The following is a 17,473-nucleotide window of genomic DNA, read 5'->3' on the forward strand; positions in this document are numbered from 1 at the left end:
CAGCTCCAGCTGGAGTCCAGCCTGAAGACCCTTGAATTTTGCTTACAATGCATTCTATACTTTTCCCTGCTGAGCATCTTAATCCATAAGAACCAATCTATACCTTCACTTTTACCTCTAGCCTATCCTAACTACTATCATTACCATATTCATGTTACTATTCTCCAATCACTAAAAGTTAGTATGTTACAGTTGAGGCTAGAAGTTTTTCAGCTTTCTTGCAGTGGAAAATTCTGAGACCTTTTCTCTACTTGCAAATCGGCTGTCTTGTTGGACCGTGGAATCCTTCTGCTTGGTAAAACATCTTCTTCTTTCAGGTGGCTTTATCCTTTCCTCTGAGCCATAAAAACCCCTTCTAACTAACATAGCCTTTGCCTTCTCAGTTATCCAGCAAGACTGGCTCAGCACTTTTCTTCTACATCCAAACTTGCTTTCAACCCTACTCCTTCTTCAGATTCTACATTCAAAAATCTTTCTGCCAAGCATCCATATCTGTGAGACTTTCTTGTCAAACGTTCATCCATCCCAACACTAGATGCTGGTTTTTGCCCCTTCCCCAACCTCTTTCACACAATCCCCCTCCAATCCCCAGCCCCTGCTCAGTCTGTTCTAGGATGCTGTCCTTCCTTTTCCCCAATTTTCTAACCTTTCCCACCCCAGACTGTGGCTCTGCCAGCTATCAGTGAGAAAAGCTCTGCTTGGCTGAAAATTCTTTAGTGACTTTGCTGACTGGCTGAGGAAAGGCCCAGGCATTGAGACAGGGAGAGATCCTGCCCTGATCACCAGCACAGGAAAAAACCCCAGCCTGGGGACTGCATTTATTACCAACAACATCAGAGCAGGTGAATAAGGAGTGAAAGAAATCTCTCCAACACCTTCCCCCCACCCAGTGGGGATCATCTGGAGGAATGTGGGTCACCAGCTCTCTGCCCAATGTGGGTCACTGTGGATCATCCAACATGGATCCTCCAGTGGGGGATGAAGTTGCAGCAGTGGAAGCTCTTCCCGAGGTTGAAGCACTGGAAGAGCTTCCCTTATTGGTGGCTCTCTTGGTGTCTGCTCAAGTTAGAGCTCTGTGAGAAGCTCTTGCCACACTGCTCACACTCGTAGGGCCTCTCCCCAGTGTGGATGCCCCAGTGCCTCATGAGCTTGGATTTGTGGGTGAAGCCCTTGCCACAGTCGGGGCAACGGAAGGGCCTCTCCCCAGTATGGATCATCCGGTGGGAGGCCAAGTTGAAGCTCTGTCTGAAGCTCATCCCACGTTCCTCACACTTGTAGGGCTTCTCCCCTACAAGTGTGGATGTGCCGGTGCCTGATGAGGTGGTAGCCCTTTGATTGAAGCCCTTGCCGCAGTCAGGGCAGCTGAAGGCTCGCTCCCCTGTGTGTGTCCGCTGATGTATGAGGAGATTGGTGCTGCTTTGAAACCTCTTCCCACAGTCAGGGCAATCATAGGTCCTCTCCACGGTGTGGATCCTCTGGTGCTCAACTAGTCATGAGCTCTGGCTGAAGCTCTTCCCACATTCCCCACACTCACAGGGCTGTTCCCCGCTGTGCAGCCGCTGGTGCTTGATGAGGCTGGAGCTCCACCTGAAGCTCTTCCCACACTCCAGGCACTTGTAGGGCCTCTCTCCAGTGTGCACACAATGGTGAATGAAGAGATTGGAAGTGTGCCTGAAGCTCTTCCCACACTCCAGGCACTTGTAGGGCCCCTCCCTGGTGTGAAGCTGTTGATGATATCTGCCCAGAGGGAGGATGGCTTCTGGCAGAGATAAAGAAAACTGCCCAATTATCATCTGCTAATGGGCCATTGAGCCTCACTGCATGGCTGATAAAAATGACATCATCCCATTGTGAGAAGCTCTGCCCAGAGGGAGGAGCCAAGCATTCCTGCCTGGATATAAGCTGAGATTTGGAACACCCCAGTCAGGCTGCTTTTCCCACGGGATTCCCAGAGGATCAGCTTTGCTTCTGCACTGGCTTCCCAGAGGAAGGCTACACCTAGCTACACCACCAGTGGACCTTTGGAGGAAAACTAGACCCTTCTGCAGGATCATTGCTTCAAGAGAAGCACATCTGTCCCTCCAGGAGGACTGCAGCCACCATTTCACCGGACTGCTACAAACACCCTGACTAACAGGGTGTCAGGTTGGATTCTGACTCTGTCAGAGCTTTTTTTCTACTACTACATTTTAATTTCATTTTTCCTAGCAAAGAGCTGTTACTCCTACTCCTATATCATTCCCTGAGAGCTCCTTAATTTCAAAATTTGAATAATTCAGAGGGAGGGGGTTTACATTTTTGATTTTAAGGGAGGCTCCTCCTGCCTTAGCAGACACTTGTCTTTTCAAAGCAAGAGAGGCGAGGCAGCAGGACCATCAAACCCTAGGCGCTCATCCCTAGTTTCTCCCCAAAGCAGGATTTCCCATTCGCAAACCTTGGCCTGATGCAGGAGGAAGAGGCCGTGAGGAAGATGGCCTGGGAGGCCCAGGTAGGTGAGGAGGAAGTCACTGTCCCTTTCCCCCTCTCTCCTGCTCCTTCTCCTAGCCCAGCATGGCCCACGGCTGCAGGGCAACCTCGCTGCCAAGGCCGTCCTGCCGGGGATGCGCTGGGGGGATCTCCTTGTCCTTCCCTGTGGCACGGAGGCAAATCCCATCCTCTCCTTGTCCTTCCTCCGCCAGGCAGTGAGCCGAGGAGGGAGACCAGGCAGGACAAATCCCTGCAGCAGAACCTTGTGGAAGAGGCCGTTGTCAGCAGCTCCACGGCACAGGAATCCGATGGTGAGGAAAATCCCCGGAGATCCCGCATCAGGAGGGGCTGCAAACGCAGATCACGGGGATGCGAGGAGGAAAGACCCACCCTGGGCCGGGGAGGTGGCCGGAGCTCGGAGCTGGGGCTCCATGAGCAGCTCCAGGATGGGGAGAAGCCCCACAAGTGCTGGGAATGTGGCAAGAGCTTCAGCCAGAGAGTCGACTTGACCTGCCACATGAGAATCCACATGGGGGAGAAGCGCTACGTATGTGACCAGTGTGGGAAGAGCTTCACCCACAGCTCCAACTTGGTTGTCCACCTGAAGAGCCACAGCGGGGAGAGGCCCTATGAGTGTGCGGAGTGTGGCAAGAGCTTCAGCCGGACATTCTGCCTGATTGTCCACCTGAAGAGCCACAGCAGGGAGAGGCCCTACGAGTGTGATCAATGCAGGAAGAGCTTTCAGACCAGCTCCAATCTCCTCAGGCACCAGCGCACTCACAAGGATGAGAAGCCCTTCCGCTGCCCTGACTGTGGGAAAGGCTTCAAGTACAACTTCAGCCTCATCAACCACCAGCACACCCACACCCGGCTGAGGCCCTATGAGTGTCCTGAGTGTGGCAAGAGCTTCAGCCAGAGCTCCTACCTAATCTGCCACAGGAGACTCCACAGCGGTGAACGTCCCTATGAGTGTGGGCAGTGTGGGAGAAGCTTCTGCCAGCGCTCCCACCTGATCTACCACCTGAGGAGCCACACCGGCGAGAAACCCTACCAGTGTGATCAATGCAGCAAGAGGTTTCAGAGCAGCTCTCATCTTCTCAGACACCAGCGGATTCACGTGGAGGAGCGGCCCTTTCTCTGCCCCGACTGCGGCAAGGGCTTCAAGCACAACTCCAGCCTCGTCACCCACCGCCGCATCCACACTGGGGAGAGGCCCTTCCAGTGTCCAGAATGTGGGAAGAGCTTCTCACAGAGCTCTACCTTGACCAGACACCAACAGACCCACCGCTAAGGGAAGCCCTGCAAGTGCCCGCCTGCTGCAAGAGTTTCATGCGCTGCTCCAGCTCCATTCCCCATGGCTTCCGCACCGTGTGATCCCCAGTGATCCCAGCGGGCAGTGCCCCGCTGATCCATGCTGCTGGTGATCCCTGTTGGGAAGTCACCTGCCTGCGAGGCTCCACCTCCTCCTGGCTCCCTGTGGGCACCCCCACACACCCACAAACCAACATCAGAAATCCACCGTGGAGAGTGGATGTGTTGACTTCTGGCCCCACAAAAATCTCACTTTTTCCATCTTCTGCTGTCATCAAGCAACACTGCATGGCCTTGGAGGTCGTCTGCAACATAAATCCGTCTTTTTAATTCTCTCTGGCCCATGGGCATCTTACACATCCAAAAGGGGATGGACTGGGGCAACACCCAAAATTTTGGAGACGCTGGGGTGGGAGTCCCTCGCATAAAGCTTCTTGCCACCACCCAAGCATGTGGATGCTCTGCTGGCAGGGACACGGAAATCCTTTTGTTTTGCTCTTGAAACAAAAAGGTTTCCCTTGCAAAGACCTGAAACTGGCCTGGAAATAAAGGTGTTGAACTCAGGCGTAGATGGAGACCTGTAGGACACAATGACCTGGGTGGGGACATGGGGAGACATGGCCGTGGATGGGAATGTGGGGAACACGTGAACTGGGACATCATCAATGCCACCACCTGTGCCACCACAGTGCCATCAGCGCTGTCATCTCGGCCACGGCCAAACGCTGTCCAATGCAGTTCCTGCCACCCTGTCTCCACTGTCATCACCGCAGTGACCCGGCCCAATGTCACCCCCCTACCAGGGCAGGACGGGGACCTTGATCAGCTGGTGACAAGTGGCCCAGAAGCAAGTGACAGCCACCAGGGTGTGCCAAGGCCATCATGCTCTGGGGACCCCAACCACCCCTGGAGACAGGCTGGGCAAAGGCCAAGGCTCACTGTCACCTGCAGGGTCATGTGGCCCCATGCTGCGTGCCACCGCAGGCATCCTGATGGCAGCATGCCCACTCCTGTGGAAACATTGTCCCCTGATGAGTGTCCTGCTGGCATCCAGGTGTCCCCTCCCCTTCATATCTCCCTACTCCCCACTGTGCCTCACTCTGACCCCTCTGTGCATCCCTGTCCTGCCCCACGTGTCCCTGTCTCCCATCTGAGTCCCTGTCCCCATCTCCCCTATGTGTCCCTGTCCCCTTCTGTGTGTCCCCCTCGGGATTCTGGGGACCCAAAAATTTGAACACCCCCCCCCACCTGAGGATCCTAATCCGCTCCGCTCCACCCTCAGCTTTTCCAGGGGATTTTGGGGACTCTAAATTTCCCCTTCTCCTCACGTCAGGATTCCAAACCTGACCCTTTCCCACTCCACGCCGCTCTGGGACCCCACATCTTCCCCTCACCAAGTGGCCAGCACAAGCTCCGAGCTCCAGCACTGGACACCACAACCCCCCGCACCAGACTCCAAGCTCCAGGACTCAGTACCAGGAACCCACCAACCACCGCCTCAAGAGGCTCCAAGCTCTGATACTGAGCATCTGGAACCCCCCTCAGACCTAGTGGAGACCTCTTGGGTTCACTCCAAGCATCAACACTGGACCCTAGACTCACCAGGCACCCCTGGCCCGGGCTTTGCGCTCTGGTACTGAGCACCAAAGGCCTCCGGGATCTTCCCAGGACTCCCCCCACCACCCCGCCATCTGCCCCCCTGGGCCCTGAACCCTTCTTCCAGCTGGTATCCAGTCCTGAAGGGAGGTCTCCATGCCCACCCTCACCCCCAAATTCATCCCCGCTGAGGGGAATCATCAATCTGACTCCATGTTCTCAGAAGGCTAATTTATTATTTGATGCTACAATCATGGATTAAAAAATACTATACTAACCTGTAGTAAAAAATACAGAAAGGATACTTACAGAATGCTAAAAAGATAATAATAAAAACTCGTGACTCTTTCAAGAGTGTCCACACAGCTTGGCTTTGATTGGCCAATGAGTGAAAACACTCCCACCAGAAACCAATGAAACAATCACCTGTTGGTCAACCATCTCCAAACACATTCCACATGAGCAAAAGAGAGGAGAAGCAAATGAGATCATTATTGTTTTCCTTTTTCTCTGAGGCTTCTCAGCTTCCCAGGAGAAAAATCCTGGCTGAAGGGATTTTTCAGAAAATGCAAATGCCACAGCAAGACTCCAGGAGGCTCTTCAAATGCGCTTTATTCCATTCAAGACTGTACAGCAGTCCGGCCTCGTGGGTGACACAGCCTGTGTCTACAGCTGTCAGCTCCAGCTGGAGTCCAGCCTGAAGACCCTTGAATTTTGCTTACAATGCATTCTATACTTTTCCCTGCTGAGCATCTTAATCCATAAGAACCAATCTATACCTTCACTTTTACCTCTAGCCTATCCTAACTACTATCATTACCATATTCATGTTACTATTCTCCAATCACTAAAAGTTAGTATGTTACAGTTGAGGCTAGAAGTTTTTCAGCTTTCTTGCAGTGGAAAATTCTGAGACCTTTTCTCTACTTGCAAATCGGCTGTCTTGTTGGACCGTGGAATCCTTCTGCTTGGTAAAACATCTTCTTCTTTCAGGTGGCTTTATCCTTTCCTCTGAGCCATAAAAACCCCTTCTAACTAACATAGCCTTTGCCTTCTCAGTTATCCAGCAAGACTGGCTCAGCACTTTTCTTCTACATCCAAACTTGCTTTCAACCCTACTCCTTCTTCAGATTCTACATTCAAAAATCTTTCTGCCAAGCATCCATATCTGTGAGACTTTCTTGTCAAACGTTCATCCATCCCAACACTAGATGCTGGTTTTTGCCCCTTCCCCAACCTCTTTCACACAATCCCCCTCCAATCCCCAGCCCCTGCTCAGTCTGTTCTAGGATGCTGTCCTTCCTTTTCCCCAATTTTCTAACCTTTCCCACCCCAGACTGTGGCTCTGCCAGCTATCAGTGAGAAAAGCTCTGCTTGGCTGAAAATTCTTTAGTGACTTTGCTGACTGGCTGAGGAAAGGCCCAGGCATTGAGACAGGGAGAGATCCTGCCCTGATCACCAGCACAGGAAAAAACCCCAGCCTGGGGACTGCATTTATTACCAACAACATCAGAGCAGGTGAATAAGGAGTGAAAGAAATCTCTCCAACACCTTCCCCCCACCCAGTGGGGATCATCTGGAGGAATGTGGGTCACCAGCTCTCTGCCCAATGTGGGTCACTGTGGATCATCCAACATGGATCCTCCAGTGGGGGATGAAGTTGCAGCAGTGGAAGCTCTTCCCGAGGTTGAAGCACTGGAAGAGCTTCCCTTATTGGTGGCTCTCTTGGTGTCTGCTCAAGTTAGAGCTCTGTGAGAAGCTCTTGCCACACTGCTCACACTCGTAGGGCCTCTCCCCAGTGTGGATGCCCCAGTGCCTCATGAGCTTGGATTTGTGGGTGAAGCCCTTGCCACAGTCGGGGCAACGGAAGGGCCTCTCCCCAGTATGGATCATCCGGTGGGAGGCCAAGTTGAAGCTCTGTCTGAAGCTCATCCCACGTTCCTCACACTTGTAGGGCTTCTCCCCTACAAGTGTGGATGTGCCGGTGCCTGATGAGGTGGTAGCCCTTTGATTGAAGCCCTTGCCGCAGTCAGGGCAGCTGAAGGCTCGCTCCCCTGTGTGTGTCCGCTGATGTATGAGGAGATTGGTGCTGCTTTGAAACCTCTTCCCACAGTCAGGGCAATCATAGGTCCTCTCCACGGTGTGGATCCTCTGGTGCTCAACTAGTAATGAGCTCTGGCTGAAGCTCTTCCCACATTCCCCACACTCACAGGGCTGTTCCCCGCTGTGCAGCCGCTGGTGCTTGATGAGGCTGGAGCTCCACCTGAAGCTCTTCCCACACTCCAGGCACTTGTAGGGCCTCTCTCCAGTGTGCACACAATGGTGAATGAAGAGATTGGAAGTGTGCCTGAAGCTCTTCCCACACTCCAGGCACTTGTAGGGCCCCTCCCTGGTGTGAAGCTGTTGATGATATCTGCCCAGAGGGAGGATGGCTTCTGGCAGAGATAAAGAAAACTGCCCAATTATCATCTGCTAATGGGCCATTGAGCCTCACTGCATGGCTGATAAAAATGACATCATCCCATTGTGAGAAGCTCTGCCCAGAGGGAGGAGCCAAGCATTCCTGCCTGGATATAAGCTGAGATTTGGAACACCCCAGTCAGGCTGCTTTTCCCACGGGATTCCCAGAGGATCAGCTTTGCTTCTGCACTGGCTTCCCAGAGGAAGGCTACACCTAGCTACACCACCAGTGGACCTTTGGAGGAAAACTAGACCCTTCTGCAGGATCATTGCTTCAAGAGAAGCACATCTGTCCCTCCAGGAGGACTGCAGCCACCATTTCACCGGACTGCTACAAACACCCTGACTAACAGGGTGTCAGGTTGGATTCTGACTCTGTCAGAGCTTTTTTTCTACTACTACATTTTAATTTCATTTTTCCTAGCAAAGAGCTGTTACTCCTACTCCTATATCATTCCCTGAGAGCTCCTTAATTTCAAAATTTGAATAATTCAGAGGGAGGGGGTTTACATTTTTGATTTTAAGGGAGGCTCCTCCTGCCTTAGCAGACACTTGTCTTTTCAAAGCAAGAGAGGCGAGGCAGCAGGACCATCAAACCCTAGGCGCTCATCCCTAGTTTCTCCCCAAAGCAGGATTTCCCATTCGCAAACCTTGGCCTGATGCAGGAGGAAGAGGCCGTGAGGAAGATGGCCTGGGAGGCCCAGGTAGGTGAGGAGGAAGTCACTGTCCCTTTCCCCCTCTCTCCTGCTCCTTCTCCTAGCCCAGCATGGCCCACGGCTGCAGGGCAACCTCGCTGCCAAGGCCGTCCTGCCGGGGATGCGCTGGGGGGATCTCCTTGTCCTTCCCTGTGGCACGGAGGCAAATCCCATCCTCTCCTTGTCCTTCCTCCGCCAGGCAGTGAGCCGAGGAGGGAGACCAGGCAGGACAAATCCCTGCAGCAGAACCTTGTGGAAGAGGCCGTTGTCAGCAGCTCCACGGCACAGGAATCCGATGGTGAGGAAAATCCCCGGAGATCCCGCATCAGGAGGGGCTGCAAACGCAGATCACGGGGATGCGAGGAGGAAAGACCCACCCTGGGCCGGGGAGGTGGCCGGAGCTCGGAGCTGGGGCTCCATGAGCAGCTCCAGGATGGGGAGAAGCCCCACAAGTGCTGGGAATGTGGCAAGAGCTTCAGCCAGAGAGTCGACTTGACCTGCCACATGAGAATCCACATGGGGGAGAAGCGCTACGTATGTGACCAGTGTGGGAAGAGCTTCAGCCACAGCTCCAACTTGGTTGTCCACCTGAAGAGCCACAGCGGGGAGAGGCCCTATGAGTGTGCGGAGTGTGGCAAGAGCTTCAGCCGGACATTCTGCCTGATTGTCCACCTGAAGAGCCACAGCAGGGAGAGGCCCTACGAGTGTGATCAATGCAGGAAGAGCTTTCAGACCAGCTCCAATCTCCTCAGGCACCAGCGCACTCACAAGGATGAGAAGCCCTTCCGCTGCCCTGACTGTGGGAAAGGCTTCAAGTACAACTTCAGCCTCATCAACCACCAGCACACCCACACCCGGCTGAGGCCCTATGAGTGTCCTGAGTGTGGCAAGAGCTTCAGCCAGAGCTCCTACCTAATCTGCCACAGGAGACTCCACAGCGGTGAACGTCCCTATGAGTGTGGGCAGTGTGGGAGAAGCTTCTGCCAGCGCTCCCACCTGATCTACCACCTGAGGAGCCACACCGGCGAGAAACCCTACCAGTGTGATCAATGCAGCAAGAGGTTTCAGAGCAGCTCTCATCTTCTCAGACACCAGCGGATTCACGTGGAGGAGCGGCCCTTTCTCTGCCCCGACTGCGGCAAGGGCTTCAAGCACAACTCCAGCCTCGTCACCCACCGCCGCATCCACACTGGGGAGAGGCCCTTCCAGTGTCCAGAATGTGGGAAGAGCTTCTCACAGAGCTCTACCTTGACCAGACACCAACAGACCCACCGCTAAGGGAAGCCCTGCAAGTGCCCGCCTGCTGCAAGAGTTTCATGCGCTGCTCCAGCTCCATTCCCCATGGCTTCCGCACCGTGTGATCCCCAGTGATCCCAGCGGGCAGTGCCCCGCTGATCCATGCTGCTGGTGATCCCTGTTGGGAAGTCACCTGCCTGCGAGGCTCCACCTCCTCCTGGCTCCCTGTGGGCACCCCCACACACCCACAGACCAACATCAGAAATCCACCGTGGAGAGTGGATGTGTTGACTTCTGGCCCCACAAAAATCTCACTTTTTCCATCTTCTGCTGTCATCAAGCAACACTGCATGGCCTTGGAGGTCGTCTGCAACATAAATCCGTCTTTTTAATTCTCTCTGGCCCATGGGCATCTTACACATCCAAAAGGGGATGGACTGGGGCAACACCCAAAATTTTGGAGACGCTGGGGTGGGAGTCCCTCGCATAAAGCTTCTTGCCACCACCCAAGCATGTGGATGCTCTGCTGGCAGGGACACGGAAATCCTTTTGTTTTGCTCTTGAAACAAAAAGGTTTCCCTTGCAAAGACCTGAAACTGGCCTGGAAATAAAGGTGTTGAACTCAGGCGTAGATGGAGACCTGTAGGACACAATGACCTGGGTGGGGACATGGGGAGACATGGCCGTGGATGGGAATGTGGGGAACACGTGAACTGGGACATCATCAATGCCACCACCTGTGCCACCACAGTGCCATCAGCGCTGTCATCTCGGCCACGGCCAAACGCTGTCCAATGCAGTTCCTGCCACCCTGTCTCCACTGTCATCACCGCAGTGACCCGGCCCAATGTCACCCCCCTACCAGGGCAGGACGGGGACCTTGATCAGCTGGTGACAAGTGGCCCAGAAGCAAGTGACAGCCACCAGGGTGTGCCAAGGCCATCATGCTCTGGGGACCCCAACCACCCCTGGAGACAGGCTGGGCAAAGGCCAAGGCTCACTGTCACCTGCAGGGTCATGTGGCCCCATGCTGCGTGCCACCGCAGGCATCCTGATGGCAGCATGCCCACTCCTGTGGAAACATTGTCCCCTGATGAGTGTCCTGCTGGCATCCAGGTGTCCCCTCCCCTTCATATCTCCCTACTCCCCACTGTGCCTCACTCTGACCCCTCTGTGCATCCCTGTCCTGCCCCACGTGTCCCTGTCTCCCATCTGAGTCCCTGTCCCCATCTCCCCTATGTGTCCCTGTCCCCTTCTGTGTGTCCCCCTCGGGATTCTGGGGACCCAAAAATTTGAACACCCCCCCCCACCTGAGGATCCTAATCCGCTCCGCTCCACCCTCAGCTTTTCCAGGGGATTTTGGGGACTCTAAATTTCCCCTTCTCCTCACGTCAGGATTCCAAACCTGACCCTTTCCCACTCCACGCCGCTCTGGGACCCCACATCTTCCCCTCACCAAGTGGCCAGCACAAGCTCCGAGCTCCAGCACTGGACACCACAACCCCCCGCACCAGACTCCAAGCTCCAGGACTCAGTACCAGGAACCCACCAACCACCGCCTCAAGAGGCTCCAAGCTCTGATACTGAGCATCTGGAACCCCCCTCAGACCTAGTGGAGACCTCTTGGGTTCACTCCAAGCATCAACACTGGACCCTAGACTCACCAGGCACCCCTGGCCCGGGCTTTGCGCTCTGGTACTGAGCACCAAAGGCCTCCGGGATCTTCCCAGGACTCCCCCCACCACCCCGCCATCTGCCCCCCTGGGCCCTGAACCCTTCTTCCAGCTGGTATCCAGTCCTGAAGGGAGGTCTCCATGCCCACCCTCACCCCCAAATTCATCCCCGCTGAGGGGAATCATCAATCTGACTCCATGTTCTCAGAAGGCTAATTTATTATTTGATGCTACAATCATGGATTAAAAAATACTATACTAACCTGTAGTAAAAAATACAGAAAGGATACTTACAGAATGCTAAAAAGATAATAATAAAAACTCGTGACTCTTTCAAGAGTGTCCACACAGCTTGGCTTTGATTGGCCAATGAGTGAAAACACTCCCACCAGAAACCAATGAAACAATCACCTGTTGGTCAACCATCTCCAAACACATTCCACATGAGCAAAAGAGAGGAGAAGCAAATGAGATCATTATTGTTTTCCTTTTTCTCTGAGGCTTCTCAGCTTCCCAGGAGAAAATCCTGGCTGAAGGGATTTTTCAGAAAATGCCAATGCCACAGCAAGACTCCAGGAGGCTCTTCAAATGCGCTTTATTCCATTCAAGACTGTACAGCAGTCCGGCCTCGTGGGTGACACAGCCTGTGTCTACAGCTGTCAGCTCCAGCTGGAGTCCAGCCTGAAGACCCTTGAATTTTGCTTACAATGCATTCTATACTTTTCCCTGCTGAGCATCTTAATCCATAAGAACCAATCTATACCTTCACTTTTACCTCTAGCCTATCCTAACTACTATCATTACCATATTCATGTTACTATTCTCCAATCACTAAAAGTTAGTATGTTACAGTTGAGGCTAGAAGTTTTTCAGCTTTCTTGCAGTGGAAAATTCTGAGACCTTTTCTCTACTTGCAAATCGGCTGTCTTGTTGGACCGTGGAATCCTTCTGCTTGGTAAAACATCTTCTTCTTTCAGGTGGCTTTATCCTTTCCTCTGAGCCATAAAAACCCCTTCTAACTAACATAGCCTTTGCCTTCTCAGTTATCCAGCAAGACTGGCTCAGCACTTTTCTTCTACATCCAAACTTGCTTTCAACCCTACTCCTTCTTCAGATTCTACATTCAAAAATCTTTCTGCCAAGCATCCATATCTGTGAGACTTTCTTGTCAAACGTTCATCCATCCCAACACTAGATGCTGGTTTTTGCCCCTTCCCCAACCTCTTTCACACAATCCCCCTCCAATCCCCAGCCCCTGCTCAGTCTGTTCTAGGATGCTGTCCTTCCTTTTCCCCAATTTTCTAACCTTTCCCACCCCAGACTGTGGCTCTGCCAGCTATCAGTGAGAAAAGCTCTGCTTGGCTGAAAATTCTTTAGTGACTTTGCTGACTGGCTGAGGAAAGGCCCAGGCATTGAGACAGGGAGAGATCCTGCCCTGATCACCAGCACAGGAAAAAACCCCAGCCTGGGGACTGCATTTATTACCAACAACATCAGAGCAGGTGAATAAGGAGTGAAAGAAATCTCTCCAACACCTTCCCCCCACCCAGTGGGGATCATCTGGAGGAATGTGGGTCACCAGCTCTCTGCCCAATGTGGGTCACTGTGGATCATCCAACATGGATCCTCCAGTGGGGGATGAAGTTGCAGCAGTGGAAGCTCTTCCCGAGGTTGAAGCACTGGAAGAGCTTCCCTTATTGGTGGCTCTCTTGGTGTCTGCTCAAGTTAGAGCTCTGTGAGAAGCTCTTGCCACACTGCTCACACTCGTAGGGCCTCTCCCCAGTGTGGATGCCCCAGTGCCTCATGAGCTTGGATTTGTGGGTGAAGCCCTTGCCACAGTCGGGGCAACGGAAGGGCCTCTCCCCAGTATGGATCATCCGGTGGGAGGCCAAGTTGAAGCTCTGTCTGAAGCTCATCCCACGTTCCTCACACTTGTAGGGCTTCTCCCCTACAAGTGTGGATGTGCCGGTGCCTGATGAGGTGGTAGCCCTTTGATTGAAGCCCTTGCCGCAGTCAGGGCAGCTGAAGGCTCGCTCCCCTGTGTGTGTCCGCTGATGTATGAGGAGATTGGTGCTGCTTTGAAACCTCTTCCCACAGTCAGGGCAATCATAGGTCCTCTCCACGGTGTGGATCCTCTGGTGCTCAACTAGTCATGAGCTCTGGCTGAAGCTCTTCCCACATTCCCCACACTCACAGGGCTGTTCCCCGCTGTGCAGCCGCTGGTGCTTGATGAGGCTGGAGCTCCACCTGAAGCTCTTCCCACACTCCAGGCACTTGTAGGGCCTCTCTCCAGTGTGCACACAATGGTGAATGAAGAGATTGGAAGTGTGCCTGAAGCTCTTCCCACACTCCAGGCACTTGTAGGGCCCCTCCCTGGTGTGAAGCTGTTGATGATATCTGCCCAGAGGGAGGATGGCTTCTGGCAGAGATAAAGAAAACTGCCCAATTATCATCTGCTAATGGGCCATTGAGCCTCACTGCATGGCTGATAAAAATGACATCATCCCATTGTGAGAAGCTCTGCCCAGAGGGAGGAGCCAAGCATTCCTGCCTGGATATAAGCTGAGATTTGGAACACCCCAGTCAGGCTGCTTTTCCCACGGGATTCCCAGAGGATCAGCTTTGCTTCTGCACTGGCTTCCCAGAGGAAGGCTACACCTAGCTACACCACCAGTGGACCTTTGGAGGAAAACTAGACCCTTCTGCAGGATCATTGCTTCAAGAGAAGCACATCTGTCCCTCCAGGAGGACTGCAGCCACCATTTCACCGGACTGCTACAAACACCCTGACTAACAGGGTGTCAGGTTGGATTCTGACTCTGTCAGAGCTTTTTTTCTACTACTACATTTTAATTTCATTTTTCCTAGCAAAGAGCTGTTACTCCTACTCCTATATCATTCCCTGAGAGCTCCTTAATTTCAAAATTTGAATAATTCAGAGGGAGGGGGTTTACATTTTTGATTTTAAGGGAGGCTCCTCCTGCCTTAGCAGACACTTGTCTTTTCAAAGCAAGAGAGGCGAGGCAGCAGGACCATCAAACCCTAGGCGCTCATCCCTAGTTTCTCCCCAAAGCAGGATTTCCCATTCGCAAACCTTGGCCTGATGCAGGAGGAAGAGGCCGTGAGGAAGATGGCCTGGGAGGCCCAGGTAGGTGAGGAGGAAGTCACTGTCCCTTTCCCCCTCTCTCCTGCTCCTTCTCCTAGCCCAGCATGGCCCACGGCTGCAGGGCAACCTCGCTGCCAAGGCCGTCCTGCCGGGGATGCGCTGGGGGGATCTCCTTGTCCTTCCCTGTGGCACGGAGGCAAATCCCATCCTCTCCTTGTCCTTCCTCCGCCAGGCAGTGAGCCGAGGAGGGAGACCAGGCAGGACAAATCCCTGCAGCAGAACCTTGTGGAAGAGGCCGTTGTCAGCAGCTCCACGGCACAGGAATCCGATGGTGAGGAAAATCCCCGGAGATCCCGCATCAGGAGGGGCTGCAAACGCAGATCACGGGGATGCGAGGAGGAAAGACCCACCCTGGGCCGGGGAGGTGGCCGGAGCTCGGAGCTGGGGCTCCATGAGCAGCTCCAGGATGGGGAGAAGCCCCACAAGTGCTGGGAATGTGGCAAGAGCTTCAGCCAGAGAGTCGACTTGACCTGCCACATGAGAATCCACATGGGGGAGAAGCGCTACGTATGTGACCAGTGTGGGAAGAGCTTCACCCACAGCTCCAACTTGGTTGTCCACCTGAAGAGCCACAGCGGGGAGAGGCCCTATGAGTGTGCGGAGTGTGGCAAGAGCTTCAGCCGGACATTCTGCCTGATTGTCCACCTGAAGAGCCACAGCAGGGAGAGGCCCTACGAGTGTGATCAATGCAGGAAGAGCTTTCAGACCAGCTCCAATCTCCTCAGGCACCAGCGCACTCACAAGGATGAGAAGCCCTTCCGCTGCCCTGACTGTGGGAAAGGCTTCAAGTACAACTTCAGCCTCATCAACCACCAGCACACCCACACCCGGCTGAGGCCCTATGAGTGTCCTGAGTGTGGCAAGAGCTTCAGCCAGAGCTCCTACCTAATCTGCCACAGGAGACTCCACAGCGGTGAACGTCCCTATGAGTGTGGGCAGTGTGGGAGAAGCTTCTGCCAGCGCTCCCACCTGATCTACCACCTGAGGAGCCACACCGGCGAGAAACCCTACCAGTGTGATCAATGCAGCAAGAGGTTTCAGAGCAGCTCTCATCTTCTCAGACACCAGCGGATTCACGTGGAGGAGCGGCCCTTTCTCTGCCCCGACTGCGGCAAGGGCTTCAAGCACAACTCCAGCCTCGTCACCCACCGCCGCATCCACACTGGGGAGAGGCCCTTCCAGTGTCCAGAATGTGGGAAGAGCTTCTCACAGAGCTCTACCTTGACCAGACACCAACAGACCCACTGCTAAGGGAAGCCCTGCAAGTGCCCGCCTGCTGCAAGAGTTTCATGCGCTGCTCCAGCTCCATTCCCCATGGCTTCCGCACCGTGTGATCCCCAGTGATCCCAGCGGGCAGTGCCCCGCTGATCCATGCTGCTGGTGATCCCTGTTGGGAAGTCACCTGCCTGCGAGGCTCCACCTCCTCCTGGCTCCCTGTGGGCACCCCCACACACCCACAGACCAACATCAGAAATCCACCGTGGAGAGTGGATGTGTTGACTTCTGGCCCCACAAAAATCTCACTTTTTCCATCTTCTGCTGTCATCAAGCAACACTGCATGGCCTTGGAGGTCGTCTGCAACATAAATCCGTCTTTTTAATTCTCTCTGGCCCATAGGCATCTTACACATCCAAAAGGGGATGGACTGGGGCAACACCCAAAATTTTGGAGACGCTGGGGTGGAAGTCCCTCGCATAAAGCTTCTTGCCACCACCCAAGCATGTGGATGCTCTGCTGGCAGGGACACGGAAATCCTTTTGTTTTGCTCTTGAAACAAAAAGGTTTCCCTTGCAAAGACCTGAAACTGGCCTAGAAATAAAGGTGTTGAACTCAGGCGTAGATGGAGACCTGTAGGACACAATGACATGGGTGGGGACATGGGGACACATGGGGAGACATGGCCGTGGATGGGAATGTGGGGAACACGTGAACTGGGACATCATCAATGCCACCACCTGTGCCACCACAGTGCCATCAGCGCTGTCATCTCGGCCACGGCCAAACGCTGTCCAATGCAGTTCCTGCAACCCTGTCTCCACTGTCATCACCACAGTGTCCCGGCCCAATGTCACCCCCCTACCAGGGCAGGACGGGGACCTCGATCAGCTGGTGACAAGTGGCCCAGAAGCAAGTGACAGCCACCAGGGTGTGCCAAGGCCATCATGCTCTGGGGACCCCAACCACCCCTGGAGACAGGCTGGGCAAAGGCCAAGGCTCACTGTCACCTGCAGGGTCATGTGGCCCCATGCTGCGTGCCACCACAGGCATCCTGGTGGCAGCATCCCCACACCTGTGGAAACATTGTCCCCCGATGAGTCTCCTGCTGGCATCCAGGTGTCTTCTCCCCTTCATATCTCCCTACTCCCCACTGTGCCTCACTCTGACCCCTCTGTGCATCCCTGTCCTGCCCCACGTGTCCCTGTCTCCCATCTGAGTCCCTGTCCCCATCTCCCTTATGTGTCCCTGTCCCCTTCTGTGTGTCCCCCTCGGGATTCTGGGGACCCAAAAATTTGAACACCCCCCCCCACCTGAGGATCCTAATCCGCTCCGCTCCACCCTCAGCTTTTCCAGGGGATTTTGGGGACTCTAAATTTCCCCTTCTCCTCACGTCAGGATTCCAAACCTGACCCTTTCCCACTCCACGCCGCTCTGGGACCCCACATCTTCCCCTCACCAAGTGGCCAGCACAAGCTCCGAGCTCCAGCACTGGGCACCACAACCCCCCGCACCAGACTCCAAGCTCCAGGACTGAGTACCAGCAACCCACCAACCACTCCCACAAGAGGCTCCAAGCTCTGATACTGAGCATCTGCAACCCCTCTCAGACCTACTGGAGACCTCTTGGGTTCACTCCAAGCATCAACACTGG

The 17,473-nt window shown here is 54.1% G+C and overlaps 2 protein-coding genes and 1 pseudogene across 2 annotated transcripts in view; 1 reads left to right on the plus strand and 2 right to left on the minus strand.

Annotated features, from left to right (window-relative positions):
- LOC135292574 (uncharacterized) overlaps positions 1-17,473 on the plus strand; it is a 98,206-nt gene that overhangs the window by 51,808 nt on the left and 28,925 nt on the right. Inside the window, exons 11-13 of the mRNA XM_064406739.1 lie at positions 2,912-3,751; positions 8,961-9,732; positions 15,025-15,848. Of these exons, the coding sequence (XP_064262809.1) occupies positions 2,912-3,751; positions 8,961-9,732; positions 15,025-15,848 (2,436 nt within the window). The remainder of the gene's footprint in view (positions 1-2,911; positions 3,752-8,960; positions 9,733-15,024; positions 15,849-17,473) is intronic.
- Positions 5,552-7,842, minus strand: LOC135292501 (zinc finger protein 239-like). The gene is made up of 2 exons (XM_064406699.1): positions 7,378-7,842; positions 5,552-7,290 (listed from the first exon to the last, which is right to left on the minus strand). Exons 1-2 carry the CDS (start codon positions 7,840-7,842, stop codon positions 7,084-7,086), a joined length of 672 nt encoding a protein of 223 aa, XP_064262769.1. The 3' UTR covers positions 5,552-7,083.
- Positions 11,657-13,890, minus strand: LOC135292502 (zinc finger protein 239-like; annotated as a pseudogene).

The sequence above is a fragment of the Passer domesticus genome, unplaced genomic scaffold (assembly GCF_036417665.1).
Source record: "Passer domesticus isolate bPasDom1 unplaced genomic scaffold, bPasDom1.hap1 HAP1_SCAFFOLD_37, whole genome shotgun sequence".
Classification (NCBI taxonomy): domain Eukaryota; kingdom Metazoa; phylum Chordata; class Aves; order Passeriformes; family Passeridae; genus Passer; species Passer domesticus.

Excerpts from the sequence above, each read along its gene's own strand:
- LOC135292501 (XM_064406699.1), bottom strand. The coding sequence starts at position 7,842 with ATGATAATTGGGCAGTTTTCTTTATCTCTGCCAGAAGCCATCCTCCCT. Across the intron at positions 7,291-7,377 it reads GCAAGGGCTTCAATCAAAGG|AGCTTCAACTTGGCCTCCCA; the intron begins GCTACCACCTCA and ends AGCTTCAGACAG.